General features: G+C 45.8%; 1 protein-coding gene across 1 annotated transcript in view; it reads left to right on the top strand.

Moving 5' to 3' along the window:
- Positions 1-14405: 14405 nt before the first annotated feature.
- The window catches only part of LOC144804214 (bile acid-CoA:amino acid N-acyltransferase-like), a 48757-nt gene continuing 45303 nt past the window's right edge, over positions 14406-17859 (top strand). The window contains exon 1 of the mRNA XM_078671901.1: positions 14406-14598. Coding sequence (XP_078528027.1) covers positions 14478-14598 — 121 coding nt within the window. The 5' untranslated portion in view covers positions 14406-14477. The remainder of the gene's footprint in view (positions 14599-17859) is intronic.

The following is a 17859-nucleotide window of genomic DNA, read 5'->3' as shown; positions in this document are numbered from 1 at the left end:
GTATCTAATAAAATCCTTGCTAACCATAGCACACTACATTCGGCCTCCACGCCTGTTATTCCGGCCCGCACACCCCCACACCCCACAGTGCTCCAATGTCCTCATGATACACATGCTAAATACGTATGTGAGGGCTTAAGATCTGATGTTACTTCTTGTGATGCCACTTCCTGTGTTATCACGCGCCGTGATGTCACGTGGCATGATGTCATGTGCTGTCATGCCACTTGCTTACTGATTAATTAGGTTAGTCCCCCCACTTCTGTTTTTAGGACTTGTGCCCTGCCCGTAAATGTACATTTACAGTGACAGGCCAGCATGCCTGAGCAGGGAGAGCTACATTGGTAAAACTAAATGATTGGCTAAGGCACAAGTCCTAAGCGAGAAAAGTGACGGTCCAGAAGTGAAAGCCTGAAACTCGTAGACGCTCTAACTCAAAAAAAGAGCAGCAAGAAAGGAGAATTGCTGGGGGTGGCTAAATAGTTAGACACAAAGGACAAAAGAAGCAACACTGGAAGGGCCCACGCAGCAAAGGGGGACGGGGTCGGGGTTGGGGGTTGTGCAAGCAGATCAGGAAATCCTCTAACTTTGAAGTCAGAGAAAGAAAATAAGGGTTGGCAAACAGCATCTGACATGTATCTTGCTCTGTGAATGCACAGCATATGTGACTAGATGATAAGATTTACATACCTGTTTACAAAAACAGAGCAAGCTGGTCAAAACAGGACCAATCCTGTGAATTGCTTTTCGAGAAAGAAGAAAGGAGTTCCTGAACAGATGTTAAAATGGTGACCTGTGTGTTTATATTGTACCTAGTCCCTGCTCTCAGGGATGGCTGAACACAGAAGAGGCATGACTAATGCATGCCATGGACAAATGGGGAGAAAGAATATGAGAGCGACAAGGGAGCCAGCAAATGGGAAGCCAATGGGCGGGCTGTATGTACTAAAGTATATGAGAAGTGTATACTAAAGTATGTACAAGAGGTCTCGAATGCTCCGAACTAAAAACAAAACAGCGACTAAAAAAATCTAAATTAATGTGGAGTTATGAGGCTACCCCTCGGTATCCAAAACACACCGCTGTCACAAGAAATATCCAGGGACGAAGACGTACGCATGATGGACACACAAAAACACGAAAATGGGGATTGTATTGAGGTTCTTTGATTTTTTACTTCGTTCCGTATTCAGCCGCCATTTTGTGCCCGTCGCCATTTTGTATTGCCTTCACTCAGGCAGCACGGCGAACTGAGTGTTTTTGCCGTTTCCAGCTACTACGTGTCTTTTCTGTTAAAAAGTAACCTCCTGCCCTTGTTTACGAAGCCGATGTCAGGGTCTGGCCGAGTTTACTAATCCATGTCTGGGCTGATTGATCCCTGTCTCGACTGACTGTTTGCCTTTCTCTATTTTTCCTTACTCTGTCTTATCCGACTGGCCTTCGCTATTCTTTTCTTGTATTCTCTTGTTACACAACTATCCTTTGAGGCACACAAATATGTCCTGCCACCTGCAAATTAAATTGCAAGCACTAGTACTGATTAACTGGTGGGAAGGATTGACACACAGGGTCTGAATGAAGGGCGTATTTGGGACACTTGATAGCTTGTTTTCCAACTTTTCCTATTGGCTAGCCTTGTATGTATTGGGAGTATTCGTCGTAAATATGTGTGCTATAAAAGATTGTGCGCCACGGAATAAAGGTGGCAGTCTCCTAAGAACCTACTTTGTACTTATAGGACAACTGTGCTTAGCTGCAGCTAATAAACCTGATTTTCTACGCCTAACAGAGTGTCTTGTGTCTCTGTCCGACAAGGCAGGTGAACTCGGAGATTTAAGGCGTGCCCTGCACCGCCAGGCCCATAAGGCCCGGTTCTTCAACTGGCGCCCAACGTGGGGTGGGATCAGCGGTAGCGATTCAGCCCGAGGGTCGTGAGGAGCCTCGCAAGAAAATTCTGGAGGATTCGCGAACCACGTCAAGCGACCCCTGTATGTCGAAGTGGACCGAAGGTCTTTTGCAGCGCGGCTACTCCTTTCCGACGGCTGCTGATGACTGCTGCCCTGACTTCCGCCTTGCCTTGGTCCCTTTGGTGATGACTAGTATTGCGAGACGTTAGACGGACCTCTGTTGGCATGAGAAAAACATCTAGTTAAGTATTCGTGGGTAGCGCCCACTTCTTTGTTTTTGTTTTTCTTTGGGTTTGTTATTCGACTATTGCAATAGCCGAAGCCAAGGGGTAAGTACGTTTGTGCTGTGTGATTTGCTCTAAACCCCTTGAAGTTTGTGAATAGACCAGTGATTTAAAAATGCCTGGTCTTAGCAAGTTTAGGAAGTTTTGCTGTTTTGGTTGTAATAGGGATTCCCGGCTGGAGGATTCTTGTCCAATTCCTCCGGTTGGAACTCCCACTTATGAGCTCTATTTGAAACATGGTGTTGGCCCCATTGTCTTTACCGACGTATTGATCCGATACACGAAGAAAGATGGTGTTCTGCAGTGGCCGCGAAATGGTAGCTTTGAGTCTGATATACTAGATAATCTGGAAGTAATTTTGTTCAAAAGAAAAGCCCGGCCAGCAATGTTTGATTCTTTCCGCCTCTGGCGTAAGGAAGCCAAACAGAGAGAAATTAAGCAGGCAAAAAGAAATAGGAAAGAGAAAGGTATGACGATTATACAGGCTGCCCAACAGTTTAAAGATAATGAGCTTGACCAGAGGATTGAAGTCTCTGACAGACAGCATTGTATGGCAATTGATAAATGTTACCCTGTGTTGCCTTCTTCCCCTCAGAGTAGGGATCTTGACGAAGATCCCTTAATGTCCCATTTGTTGAGATTGCCTCCGCCCTATGTACAATGTGCTAATGCACCCCTATTGTTACCACCTGTCCAGTCACCTGTTGTTCCACCATTTATCCCGGCTCTTCCACAATTGCCACCCCCGTCTCCTTTGCCACCGACTCCAGTTCCTCTGACTCCTATTCCTCAGTCTCCTTTACACCTGGTTCCTCTTGTAACCGTCACCCCTTCTAATGCTTTGCCTCCCGTTCTACTGTCTGATTCTCCCACAACTCGTAAACAATTGGTCAATACTGTTTCTGGCCTTTTCTCACCCCTCTTCGGGTCTTTTAACCTGACTCCTGCTCTTTCTCGAAGGCAAACCCGTAGTCAACTTCCAGGTCCCGACGAGCGAATTGTGTTGAAAAATCTTGCTCAAAAATGGATCATGAGTTGTCCACAGTATAGTGTGCAAGATATCATGAGCACCTTTCACCAGTGGGATGCGCCCAGACAGAGATATGTTTTTAATGTCATGTGTGACACTCTTGCCAAAGGATGGTAGAATTTGGGTTTGGGTTTGGCTCCCCAGGATTTGTTAGATGTACAGGTTAAATTTGATAAAGGACTTATGGTGGGTTCTGATGTTGAAAACGCCGTAAGGACACTTGTCACTTTCAGGTATTTATTTTCTTCTCAGACTTTTCTTGAACCTGACCCTGCAGTTAGACAGAAAATGAAACACTACCCCATGCGAGAAGTTCCTCCAATATGGAGAGATGCGGTTCCACAGGCAGGGAATATTCCAGGTGTCCCTGCTCATTTCCAGCGTATATGGGTACATGTCCCTTGGAAACGATCTGAAGTTTTGGCGCTTAAACAGTCTTTACCGGACCCTCATAAAAATCCTGCTGGGTATTATAAAGAGCTGTCCCAGACTGTTGATGCGTGCGTCATGAATTTGGCCGATATTGATATGTTGATGGGAAAGGTAGTCCCACAAGCATTATGGGCTCGGATCCGTAGGGAAGACCACAACCAAGCTTTGGGTGGTGACTGGGCTGCTATAGCTGCCGCGGATGCAGCACAAATAGGTGGTGCTAAACCCGCTGCTTTGATTACAGAATTGCCCGGTAGGATAATCACTTTGATGAAAACAATGGTGCCTGCCTTACGTGTCAATTGGGATAAGTTGGCTGCATGTAAACAGAAGAAAGATGAGAGTGTTTCCGATTTCTTTACCCGTTTCGAGGAAACGTTCATCGACCACAGTGGTCAAGATATGAGTACTGAGGGTGGACAGCGTTTATTCGTGGATAAATTTGTATTTAACTTACTTCCAGAATTGTCGCATAAATTGAAAGATTCTGAAAGTTTGTGGGCTGTTTCTTCATCTGCTCAGATATTAGCCACTACTCACTATTACGAGAATAGGAATAAGGAGGAAAAGGATAAACTTGAGAAAAAGACTAAAGAATTGAAAACGAAGGTTCTTTTGCAACAGGCTTATCCCCCTCGTTCTGCTCAGCGCCAATTTCAACAGCCTCCCCAGTTTCAGAGGTTATTACAGAAACCTGAACCTTTTGTTCCGCGACCTTTGCTCGGTCCTAATCAATGTGCCTATTGTAAAGAGGAAGGTCATTTTAAGAATAGCTGTCCGGTTTTATTGCAGCGTAATAATGGGTTTCCAGGGCCGCGAGGCCGTGGTGGTTTCCAGTCAGCACCCAGGGGTAGGGGGCGAGGTGCGTTGTCTCAAGGACAGTGTTCTTTTCCCCCTTCGAATTCTACGAATTATTTTGACCAGCAAAATATTCGGTCTGCACAATATTACAATGACGATTATTGCATTGAAGATGGGAATCAGGATTTTCACTCTAGCTAGGACAGCCATGGACAAAGCAAGGGAGTCGTATCAGTTCCAGTCAATCAGAGTGGGCCTTATGTTGAAGTTGTTGCATTGGGTGTTTCAGAGTCATTTCTTTTGGATACTGGTGCAATGAGAAGTTCTATTATTCACTCCAAACTCCCTGGGGCACCTTTGTCTGGCTTAACAAATGTTTCTGTAGGAATCTCTGGCGCCCCAGTTCGTAACCCGGTTTCTTGCCCTTTGCCTATCTCAATTGGTCCTTAGGATTTGGAGGCCCCGCTCATTTTAACGACTGGTTGCGGTGAGAATTTGCTGGGTTTGGACTTATTAAAGCGTCTTCATGCAACACTGTACTGTTCTCCCTCTGGTGTAAATCTTACTTTAGGTGAGAAATTGGTTTCTCCTATGTATTTGTCTAAGGACCAATTCCCACCTGAATTGCATTCCCTTCCTGTTACGCTTTGGGCTACAGGTCCGAATGATGTTGGTTTGCTTCAAATTCCACCTTACGTGGGTACTGTCAAGCCTAATGTTAAATTACCACGCATTCCTCAGTATAAAATTTCTAGTGTCGGAGAAAGAGCTCTGTTGGCCATCATTTATGATTTGGTTCAGAAGGGTGTGGTTGAAGAAACAAGAGGAAATGTTTGCAATAGTCCTGTTCTACCTGTTCTTAAATGAACTGATTCTTCTCAACCTCCTGTCTATCGATTTGTAATCGATCTTCGGGAGGTTAACAAGATTGTTGTGCCCCAGTTTCCTGTCGTCCCAGATATCAGTGCCTTGCTCGCAATGATACCTGCTTCGGCTGCCTGGTTTTCGGTTATTGATCTCAAGAACGCTTTCTTCAGTATTCCTATTGCTGAGGAGAGTAGAGATCTTTTTGGCTTCTCTCTTGGGGGTCGAAGTTTTTGATTTAAACGTGCACCCCAAGGCTATTGTGAGAGTCCCTCCATTTATAGTCAGGCTTTGAAATCTCAGCTTGATGCTTTCACTTTGCCCCCAGGTGCCACTCTTATTCAATATGTGGATGATTTGTTGATCACTGCTGATGCAGAGGATGTTTGTAAGGATGTGACTGTTTCGTTATTGCGTTATTTGTCTGATCTACATCACAAAGTGTCACCCTCTAAACTACAATATTGTCGCCAAGAGGTTACCTATTTAGGTCATCTCTTGTCGAAGGAGGGAAGGCGGTTGACCCCAGAACGTATTCAAACAATCGCACAAATGTCTGTACCATCCACACAAAGGGAGGTGCGTGCCTTTTTGGGTATTACCTCTTATTGTAGACAGTGGATTCCAAAGTTTTCTTTGTTGGCTAAACCTCTGCTGGCACTTACTTTGAAAGACACACCGCAACCTCTTCCCTGGACTGACGAATGTCAGAAGAGCTTCTCTGAACTACGTACTGCCTTGTGTTATGCCCCTGTGTTAGGTACTCCGGATTACAGTAAGCCTTTCACACTCTATGTCCATGAAGGAGAGGGTTGTGCGTTGTCAGTTTTAACACAACAATTTGGAGACAAACAGCGGCCATGTCCCTATTTTTCGGCTACATTGGATCCAGTAGCCAAGGCATTGCCTAGTTGTCTTAGAGCTACAGCAGCAGCAGCAATCTCCATTCATCAATCTGCTGGATTAATACTGGTTAACACCCTCGTTGTTATGGTACCACATGCAGTGGATACTCTTTTGAACAGAACGAAAACACAGCATCTTACGAGTGCTCGCTTGTCTGGGTATGAGCTGATGCTTTTGGCTAGTCATATACACATCAAGCGATGTAATACTTTGAAACCAGCGACATTGTTACCCATTTCAGAAGAGAAAGACACCCAAGAACAACATGATTGTTTTCTCCGTACAGAGGAGGTAACGAAAGGCAGAATAGATTTGAAAGACACACCACTCGTGGACCCGGATGGGATCCTATGGGTGGATGTGTCTTGTTTTAAGCTCCCTAATGGTGAAACGACTGCAGCCTATGCTGTTACCACTTTGCATACAGTTGTAGAGACAGCACGTATTAGGCAGATTTCAGCCCAAGAAGCTGAATTGACAGCTTTGACTAGAGCTTGTGTATTGGCTGAAGGGAAGAGAGTGAATGTGTTCACCGACAGCCAATATGCATTTGGATTGGCCCATAGTTTTGGCAGCCTTTGGTAAGAAAGAGTATTCTTTACTTCACATGGTACCAAAATACAGCATGGTCAGTTAGTAAATGATCTTTTAGAATCACTTGTTTTGCTGACCCAGATAGCAATTGTGAAGTGTAGTGCACATAAAAGGATCACTGATGATGTGGGTCGCGGGAATACTTTTGCAGACGAGGTAGCGAAGGAAACAGCGAGAGACGCTACAAGTCGTATGTATGTTGCAGGCTCTGCAAGATGGGTCAGGGAAGGAAGAATGTGTGAGGACACAATAGAAAGTGTAAGAATGATTCAAGAAGAGGCTACAGAGAAGGAATTGAGTAAGTGGAGAGAAAGTACAGGAATGTTGGACGCGTCAGGATGTTGGACAGAATTGTCAGAATATCAGCGTTGGCTGTTACCAGACGCCTATGTATAGCCTGTAGTTACTATGGCGCATGGTCCAGCCCACATCAGTGCGAAAGGGATATGCAAACTTCTGGCTCCAGTATGGCAGAATGAGGGAATCCCTAAATGTGCGGAAAATGTGGTGAAACATTGTATCGTTTGTTTGATGCATAATCCAGGAAAGGGAACCCGAACTCCGGCAGGTCATTTTGCTCCCCCTATGTATCCTTTTGAAGTATTACAAATTGATTACATTCATATGGAACGTTGCAAACACTTAACGTATGTTCTGGTGGTGGTGTGTGCCTTTTCCAGATGGCCTACCCCCTGAAGGATAATACTGCTTTGTCTACTACTAAAGTCCTCTTGAAGAAATTCTAACTAAGGTTTGGTTTGCCGCGAATTGTCTGGAGTGACAATGGAAGTGAATTTGTAGGCCAAATTATGCAGAAGGTGTGTGCAGGCCTTGGTATTAGGCAGAAATTCCATGCGGCAAACCACCCTCAATCAGCAGGCTTGGTAGAATGCTATAATGGCAATCTAAAGCTCAAATTGGCAAAGATTCAGGCCAGCACGGGTCTTGCTTGGCCTGATGCTTTACCTTTGGCACTCCTATCTACGAGAACAACTGTACACTCTCGTTTGGGACTCAGGCCATACGAGGTTGTTTTTGGGTGCCCAGCTAACGTTTGGGGAGTCCCACGACCTAAAAAGTACTCTGATATTCCGTATCCTATGTTGATTGACTACTTACATGACCTTACCATTAAATTGCGTGTTCTTCATCAGCAGGTTCAAAACGCTTTGCCAGAGGCCTCCGCAGACCCAGGTCACTCCATCCAACCCGGAGACTGGGTCTGTGTGAAAAATTTTCAGCGAAAGAAGAATCTGGAACCTCGCTGGGGACCTCCTCGACAAGTTCTTCTAGTGACACGTACAGCGGTGAAAGTCATTGGAAAGAAGAACTGGATCCATGGCGTGCACTGCAAAAGGGTACCCTTGCCTTTGCCGTTTGACCAATGGGTCCGCAAGGGTATAGGTGATAGTGAGGGTGAAAAGGTCCCTCGGTTGGTACCTTTGAGTAGTGCACGTCTGGATTGGACAAATTCTGAGAAAGAAGACGACGACGTGTTGCAAGAAGCTGTACCATCACATTTGCGATTAAACACAACGAACCCAGAGACTTTGTTTCGGGAGCAAATGGTACCTGACAAGACTCGGTACAACCTAAGACCTAGACTGGTTAAAAAGAACAATTGAACTTTTTCTTTTTCTTTGGTTACACTTTTAAGAAGACATTCTTTTTTACCATCCATCAAGTTGCAGGGTCACGGTAGGAGCCTTAGGCTGTGACCTGAGTAGTGACAGTAGGTCTGCAGGACTTGCAGTGTCATAGGACGGCTAATAACCACAACTAAGTGATCTAGGAAGATTACCGTGAGCAACGCCTTAGAGAATAGATATTGAATTTGAAAAGAATGATAAAAAGCAAAAAATGAATAGTAAATACAGGAAATTGTTGTCTAGTCCATGTGGCATAATCTTGTGCATTTTAATATGTTCAGGTATTTTATTGGCTTGTGTGGGTTGGGTTGTTCACACTATGCAGCAAGCACCTGTTCCTACTTCTGTTTCCTTGCCTTTGTCCACTACTGTTTTTCCGCACCAGTTTTATACACTCCCAGAACACGAACAAATTAGGAGAACAGAATACTTTAATAATTCATTTATCGAGCTGTTGCATCAGCATCAACTGGTAGTCAATACTACTTACTGTTGGGTTTGTGGACTCATGCCTCATAACACAGAGAAAGGGATGCCATATTTAGTCCTTCCGTTCTCTTATGAAGGTTCCGCTTGGGCTTATCTGGCTATATTTCCTAATGCATACCAGAATCAACTTCGACATCCTCTTGGTGGTCCATATGGTGGAAAAGCAGATTTTAGTCATAGCTCTGTAATAAAGGGAATAGTGGCTATGGCTAGAGATGCCGAAAGTGGTAAGATCCCCGTTGATGAGAAACGAGCGTATGATGGTTGGAACGTGACTTGTTACGTTGCTAGCCTCACAGATAAGACTAGACTAAGGAGATCACCACCAATTTGGACCATACCTCATCGAGGAAATTTGTGTTTACAGATAAATGATCAAAATACTAAAAACCAACAGGAAAAGAGTGTTTGTTCTCGAACATACATGTATTCATCTCAGATTTCCTCACCATTAGTACCATCTCAGGGCACATACTTTGTATGCCATGATAGAGCCTATACATGGCTCCCCACCAACTTTTCAGGAACATGTTATGTGGCTTTTCTTATCTCTCCGACATACACTGCTCCTTCAGGTCATCATAGAAATAGATATGGCAGAGGGGTTATTGAAACTAAAGACACAGCAGGTCAAGAGGGAGGGGTCTTCCTCAAAGGGTTCCTTCCCTTCTGGGGCCCAATGGCCAATAGCAGAAACATTAGACAGTTAGTTCGTGTTGTTGAGGCTACCACAGGGCTCGAGTCGGTGTACCAAGTGGGTGGACGGCGTCCCCCCACTTATTTTACCGGGGGGGGGGCTGTCCCCACTGCCAAACAGCTGGACTTCCCTTTTTGGCCTCTCTGGGACGAGATACTTGGCACCTTTCGTGACGTCACTTCCGGTCGTGACGTCACTTCCGGCGACAGCGTCCCCCCACTTTTTTTTTTACGACTTGTGCCCTGGGTTACCATAAACGTGACTTCTGGAGCCTTGAGTAATCTAACAGCCGAACTTCAGGTGGATCGCCTTATGACATTGCAGAACAGGATGGTTCTAGATATTGTTCTTGCAGATCGCGAAGGAGTCTGTAAATTGATCGGGTCTAGTTGCTGCATTTATATTCCTGATAATGCCCCTACAGTATACCAAGCCATCTCTAAATTGCACGTAATTTCCGAGTCGATTCACCAGGATGCAGGAGATTGGTCTGTGATGGGATGGTTTTGGGGACTACTGTCCACCTGGGGATGGAAGGTATTAACCTTCCTCGGAATGGTTTTGGCCATCATTTTTTCTTGTTGTCTTTGTGTACAGTGTCGCCCTGCCATCTGCGGCCTTTGTACCACTATGTGTGTCCCAAGACCTGTGTCACAGAGAACAGAGCACATTAAAATGATGGTGCAGCAACAGCTCGACGACCTCATGGCCATTGACATCGATTCAGACTAACTTGTGACATTTGCGTTTTGCCTGAGTAATGGCAAAAGGAGGGTCTGAGGTTCTTTGATTTTCGACTTTGTTCCGTATTCAGCCGCCATTTTGTGCCCTGTTGCCATTTTGTATTGCCTTCACTAAGGCAGCATGGCGAACGGAGTGTTTTTGGCGTTTCCAGCTGCTACGTGTCTTTTCTGTTCAAAAGTAACCTCCTGCCCTTGTTTACGAAGCCGATGTCAGGGTCTGGCCGAGTTTACTAATCCATGTCTGGGCTGATTGATCCCTGTCTCGACTGACTGTTTGCCTTTCTCTATTCTTTCCTTACTCTGTCTTATCCGACTGGCCTTCGCTATTCTTTTCTTGTATTCTCTTGTTACACAACTATACTTTGAGGCACACAAATATGTCCTACCACCTGCAAATTAAATTACAAGCACTAGTACTGATTAACTGGTGGGAAGGATTGACACACAGGGTCTGAAAGAAGCGCGTATTTGGGACACTTGATAGCTTGTTTTCCAACTTTTCCTATTGGCTAGCCTTGTATGTATTGGGAGTATACGTCGTAAATATGTGTGCTATAAAAGATTGTGCGCCACGGAATAAAGGTGGCAGTCTCCTAAGAACCTACTTTGTACTTCTAGGACAACTGTGCTTAGCCGCAGCAAATATACCTGATTTTCTATGCCTAACAGAGTGTCTCGTATCCCTGTCCGACAAGGCAGGTGAACTATGAGATTTACGGCGTGCCCTGCGCCGCCAGGCCCATAAGGCCCGGTTCTTCAGTATCTTGGAGGATTGCGGCGACTGAGTTACTGCCCGTGCATCGGCGACACCAGCCTGAGGCGAGCCGAGGTGAGAGGATCACAGCGCCAGGAGGCTAGGGAGATCACTGCGGCGGGCCGGGGTACCGGCCAAGCACCCACTGCAGGGTGAAGAGCGCCCCAACTCTAGGGTGACCAGATGTCCCGGATTTGCCCGGACAGTCCCGGTTGTTCACCAGCTGTCCCGGCAGATTTTGGCAATTTTGGCTCATGTCCTGGTTTTTGGAGGGGTTGACTGAAAACAGTAAGAGGCACTTTTTTGGGCGTTCTAAAGCTTTGTTAGTTAGCAGCTGTGATAATTAAGCAATTTAATTAATTGTATGATTTTGGTTGTAGAAATCACATTTTATTTACTTTCTTAATGCATCTTCGGAGAAGATTCTTCTGTGATCCTATGTTGAGGACAACGGTCATTCTGTGACATTCGGGGATGAAAAATTGTAGTCCCTTTTCTATTTTCCCCAAATGTCCCGTTTTTTAGGTTTCGCCTGGGGCCGGAGCTCCTAGCTCCGCCCAGGAGAAATCTTATGTTATAACAGAGTGGGCTTGGGATTACACCCTCTGTTCCATTGGCTAGCTCCATAAATGGAGGCTAGCCATTGGAACAGAGATCTGTCCGTCATGGCCGGACCAGATTCGTGGGCGTTCCCGAGATTTTTTCCCTCTCCACCCTTTTCTGATCGTCATCGCGGCGGTGGGCGTGTTTATTTTTTTTTTCTTTCTTCGGCATCCTTCCTCACACCAGCCGGACGGCTCTCCCTGTGAGGACGCAGACCTGCTCCCTACTCCGAGCCGACTCCCGGAGGTAAGTTTTTGTATTTTCCTACACGTACTTGTAAATGCTTGTGTCAACATGTCAACATTTCTCACGCTCACAGTCCAGCTTCTTTGGCTAGTGCCAAGTTGGGAAGGAGGGGGCGCGTGAAGGCGATGCAATGCATGGCCGCATATTACACGGGAAGACTTCTGCCTCGACTGTGTGCAAAATATAATTGCAGAATAAAAGCATTTCCGGTTCACTTTATTTCACGTGCACTTTGGCAGAGGAAGTGGCGGGGAATAAAAGCATTTCTGGTTCACTTTATTTCCCGTGCACTTTGGCAGAGGAAGTGGCGGGGGAGATTACCTCAGAAATATCAGATTTTCTTAATCCTACTGCACTCTGCCCCCGAGTTTTCTCTTAATGCGTGCCCAGTACGCATGACTTAAACGGCTTATTTAGCATTTTAGCCGTAAAAAGGGAGTTGTGTTTCTTGCTTTCCCTCTTGCATGCGTACACCTCTTGGTGTTTATAACATCACGCTGCCATTTTTATATGTTTTTCACATTACGTGTATGGTCTCAAGATGACGATCTAAACGCGCTGTGCATTCTTGAGAACTCGCAACAATCTGCTATGGCAGTTTGAGCTGAATGGCTCTCGCTTACACCAGTCAATAGATTCTCTCGCACGAGATGTAAATTATGTGATTTATACGGTATATTCAACCACATTACCCTAAACCACCCCAACGAAAACATGAATGGAAACAATATCAGTTTGAAGATGCTTGAGAGTTTGATGAATGTCTGTGTTGGCCCATTAGAAAAGTATCTGTGGGAATAAACCACGTTCCTGCCCTCACCCCTCCCCCCCTCGTTGCTTGTGTGCGTGAGCTCCTCCCCCCCTCGTTGCTTGTGTGCGTGAGTTCATCCCCCCCCCTGTTGCTTGTTTATTTGTGGCACCTCTGTGGTCAGTGTAGGGAATGATGATCTGTTATGTGAAATGTGTCAGATTTAAAGAATGTTGGGCTTAATGAACAAGGGCAGAGGTCTGTACGCTGTCAGTTTAGAGTCAATTCGTACTTATTCCAGGTGCATTGGTGTGGTGGGCTTATGGTGGAAGAATTGCTGTTGGGAGCCTTGAAAGCTAGTCTATTTCATAGATGATCTTTGTTAGATGTTTTGTTAAGTTGTATGTTAGTGGATGTTGTGTTTTGGCCAGTAGTACCGTTATGAGCTCCTGGCTACCTAACTATTTTGAGTATCCGAACTTTGTGGGATGTGCGTGATGGCGTCATGGATCAAATGTTGCATTCTGCCTTGTCCGATTCCCCTGGATTTTTGCAGAATTAACGTCATTGGAAAGGTTCACACTTAATTAATATTCAAAAATAGTTTGTGATGTTTCTGAGCTTTCTTGTTTCTTCTTCTTGGAAACCAGGAGTAGATGATTTTTATCTTGGATGTGTCATTGCCATTCTGAAAGTTGTTGCGTAGTTTCTGTAAGAATAACAGCTGTATGTCTAAGAAGTGGAACTGCGACTCGGACAGCTTCGAGGTCCTTTCCCCTGGCCATCCCATTTGTCACCTCATTCCCAGTTAAGTCATTTGTTATCCTTGACAGCAGGCATGGCTGTAATTTCCTTTTGTACAACAGGAAGAAATGTCTCATCTTGCAGGCTCTTGCGTGTGTGGGGGGGCTCTTGTGTGGTGTGTGTGGGGGGCTCTTGTGTGGTGTGTGTGGGGGGCTCTTGTGTGGTGTGTGTGGGGGGGGCTCTTGTGTGGGTGTGCGTGTGCAAATGCAATACGTCTTGCATTTGCGACAGAGTACGCTATTGGCATTGTAAATGACAATGCCATTTATTTATCTGTTTTCAAAACCAACACATAAATAAAAAGTTTGTCATTTACAATGCCAATAGCTCTAACTTTTCCGAAGGCGAAACCGTTGCATTGTAAATGCTTGTTTCCCTCTGAAGATCTGGTCACCCTCCCCAAGTCCCGCAGAGCAGGTCCCACTGGTGCCAGGGGCCACAGTGGCAATGAGCGCCTTTTGAAATAAAGAACAATTGCTCTCAGCCAGTATTGTCTTTTTCATCCCGGGGAGTGTAGGGGGCGCTTCCAAAAGTTTGGCAGAACCCATGACAAAACAAGCGTTGGCAAAACTAAATGGCTGGAGCCGCCGCCAGACCTACTGGCTTTGGCAGTGCTTGTTTTATCGGCGATCAAAGGCAAAAGCTAGCGTTATTTACGAGCCTAGGACGACAACAGTGTATCCACTGCATCGAGAGGAAACTACAGAACGGAAACTAATCTTGCAAACTTTCATGGGAGCTCGGCTCAGGGCCAATGAGGCGGGGAGCCAGTGTTTGTGTTGGGGGGAGGTCCAGCTTCAGAAGCAGCCAATGGGAGCCCGCGTCGCCAGCCAATCCGAGGCCGCGATGGCAACACCCCAGCTCCCTGCCCCGGGGGCCACCGATGGAAGAGCCTTCGACCCGGGGTTGAAGGGACACGAGGAGTCATGGCGCTGTGCGGTGTGTCCGGCTTCCAGCTGCTCTATGGCCAGGCCTGGGCGCCAGTCCGGGGGCTGCTGCTCGCGAGAGGGGCGCTGCACCGGCGCGTGCAGTCCAGGCGCGTGGCAGGTACACCGTCCAGGGCAGGGGGACCCGCGCACAGAGGTCACGTGGGCTGAGAGCACAAGGGCTCGAAACCCCCAAGCTTTATGAAAACCCCAAACACAAGTGCACTGAGCCACAGCTTGGACCTGTATGCGCAGGGCTATTATCGGTTTTATTAATGCCCGGTCCGAGCACAGGCCCTAATGACTCCAGCAGAGCGTGACAGTGCGCAGCGACTGCCCATTCCTGCGATTAAATAACTTTTTGACAATTTAGGAATACCGCCGGCGTCTTTCACATGTTCAGCATTAATTATTATTATTTTTGCAATATCCTATCGCGGTTTGTGAGGTCGCGGGCAATGTCTCGACCTGAAACACCCTTTCCTTCGAACAAATGCAAAACTGAAGCAAGCATTGGCAAAGCCAAAAGGTCGTCTTGTTGCGAGCTATTGGCTTGGTCAGTGTGTTTTAGTCATGTACAGCAGCAGCACGTGGGTGTAAGTAAAATCGTATTTATTTGTTTTAAAGGTGTGTTAGCTGGATTTGTAAAGCGCCTTACTGCCCGGAGGCGTCTAAGCACCCTTCACTTCCAGCTAAGAGTGTTGTGGGACCGCTAAGTTACCAGGACCTGAGCAACCAGGTCTTTGCAGCATTTCTAAAAGCAAGGAGACTGGGAGCTGTTTTTATGCAGGGAGGTAGTGTGTTCCATGCCAGTGGCGGCTGGTGACATTTGAAAGTGGCGGTCTGTAAAATTTGTTTGAGAGTCTACCGCGGCAAGCGAGCAAGCCTGAACCACCTACGGGGGATATTTTTTAAAGAGAGTTTGGAAACTGAGACATATTAAGGATTTAGGAACCACTTTGAATATATGGTCCAGTTTCAGCTGTTTCATGCCCTCTTTGATTAGCTCACTGACAGTGCACAGCCATTCCTCCAAAAATCTAAATGTGTTTACATCTATAATGTTCATGGCTAGTGATCCATGCTTTGGATGCTTCAAGCACAATGTATTGCCACCCCACCGTACTAGATAAAAGCTTGGTAGTACCGAGCAAAGTTATCTGACAGTGAGATACCATTTACAGCTATGATTCCGAAAATCAGGGCAGAGATCGTTAAGTGCCCTATAGGCACGACGTAGTGCCTTAAAGGTGTTTAATTGTAAGCCAATGAAGGTTTTTTACATCCTGCGACACTGAGCAGAATTTGGGAATCTTTAGCAAAAGTCTAGCTGCAGTCATTTGGAGGACCTGGAGTTTATAAATAATGTACTTATGAGTAGTTAAAAGCAGACTGTTACAGTACTGTATTATAGATCGAATTAAAGAGGTGACAAATGTCTTTTGCAATTTGTCAGGTATAAAAGGCATGATCTTTTTGATTATTCAGAGGGTGTTTAAAGTGGATGAAGTGAGCTTATTTACCAGATCTGTAAAAGTTAATTTTGTTGTCAATGTTCACTCCCAGATTGTGATCCTTGTCCTCTGGGGGAGTGATAGAACCCGTGACAGCTGGCCACGCTGATGGGACCCAAAAAGATGATTGGGTCCCAAAAAGTAGGACTTCTGTGTTTCCTGGTTTCAATTTAAGGGATTTAGAATCCATCCACTCAGACAGCCAGCATGCAATCATGAAATCTGAGCCCTGTGCCTGCCTCATTTTTTAGGTCTCTCCTGGCGAAAGCTTCGCATGTTCTGCTCTTGCCATGGAGAGCACCTTTTGTAATCGATTCTCCCCAATGCTTGCATGAGCACGTCTGCATGGACAAAGATGGCTGCTCTCGTCATCTGTCCAATGCAGACAGCATGCACGTGCCCGTACGGGCTGTGGACAGTCCGACACTATCTTGTTCTAAATGTGCCATTGTCATGGCAACTCTTCACGTATGATGTCCACATGCGCTTGCATAGCGGCTTGCTTTCGCGCGCACTGAGGGACAAAGATGGCATTGGGCTTTCCACACTCCTTCAGCGAAGCAGCTTCCTTTACGGCGGCGCTCTTCTGTCCTGGGCGCACTCTGATCTTCTTTGCGGGCGCCTTGTTGCTAAAAGAAAGTTGTGCACCGCTTCAATGTAGAACAAGCACTTCTTCACGCCGGTGTGTTAGCTGCAGCCAAGGCTTACAGGCTCACTGCATGAGGAAAACTATTGCCATTCCAACACACACAATTGCAAAGCTTTATAAGCAAGAACCTGAATGAAGCCATAGCCTGGATGGCAAGATGCTGTTTTGCACCTTTTTTTGTTTGACTGCGGTTTTCATCTACTTAAGTTTCTTTCAGTTTTCCGGGCAGTGCTTTCAGCGAACAAAGGCTTGAGGCAGGCAGGGGAGATCAAAAATATACCGTGTTATGTAAATGGGGGCACTGGCTTGCCCGTATCCAGTTCTTTGTTTTTGTTCAGCCGAAAAGTTTGGGGGGGGGGGGTGAATGAAGAGAGTGAGCCGGATTCTACTCCGGTCGTTGGTGCTTTTAAGTTCACTCTTTTGAATTTTCTCATATGGGTATCGAACCAGAAACGACGTTCTGTAAAATCATACAGAAGCTTTGAAATCGTCAAGTTAAATCCGGTACTTGTTTTTCTGAAGCATTCGTTTCTCGTGCCATGTTTTCTCGAATGCAAGTTTTAAATACACTGTTTTTGACAAACGTAAAAAAAGTAACGGATTAAGCCAAATCAAAACTCACGAAGTGGTTAGCGTGCCTTCAGAAAAAAAGACATTTCGACCCCAAACCTTCCTTGCTGGTTGTGTGGCGCCAGGCACTACATTTGACAGTCTAGAACGAAGCAGCGCAGAGTGAAATCAAAGTTTCAAACCAACTTCCCTTTTTACCGGCTTTGTTGACGTTCCAGCATGTATCCAATTTTCATCCCATCTGTTTAAATCAGTTGCCATCTTTAGACGTCGGTGAGGTATTCTAGTGAGTTTCATTGTTTATCATTGGCGTGCCTCTGTGGGCAGAGGAACATATACATTAACTTTGCACCTTCAATAACCCTAAAGAAGTTTGTTACACCAAACTACTCTTTAATATTCTAGCTAGACCATATGGTTTCAGATCTCGGTGGACGGACGCTCGGGTTCTTTCTTGGAGTACATGGCAGAATTGTTGGTACACAACAGTGAGTTGTCCGTTTTGTAACTCTGACTGGGCTAAAAAGGATAATGCAGATGTGCATAGTGATGGTGCAATTGTCCAGACATGTAAGAGAGTCTGTATTTGACCAGGCAGGGATAGATACAGTCCATGTACATCTTGCTATATCGGGACAGTTCAGGCTTC

Source organism: Lissotriton helveticus, chromosome 1_2, assembly GCF_964261635.1.
Source record: "Lissotriton helveticus chromosome 1_2, aLisHel1.1, whole genome shotgun sequence".
Taxonomy (NCBI): domain Eukaryota; kingdom Metazoa; phylum Chordata; class Amphibia; order Caudata; family Salamandridae; genus Lissotriton; species Lissotriton helveticus.
Note: the sequence above shows the minus strand (reverse complement) of the source record. Positions and strands in the feature narration are given on the sequence as shown.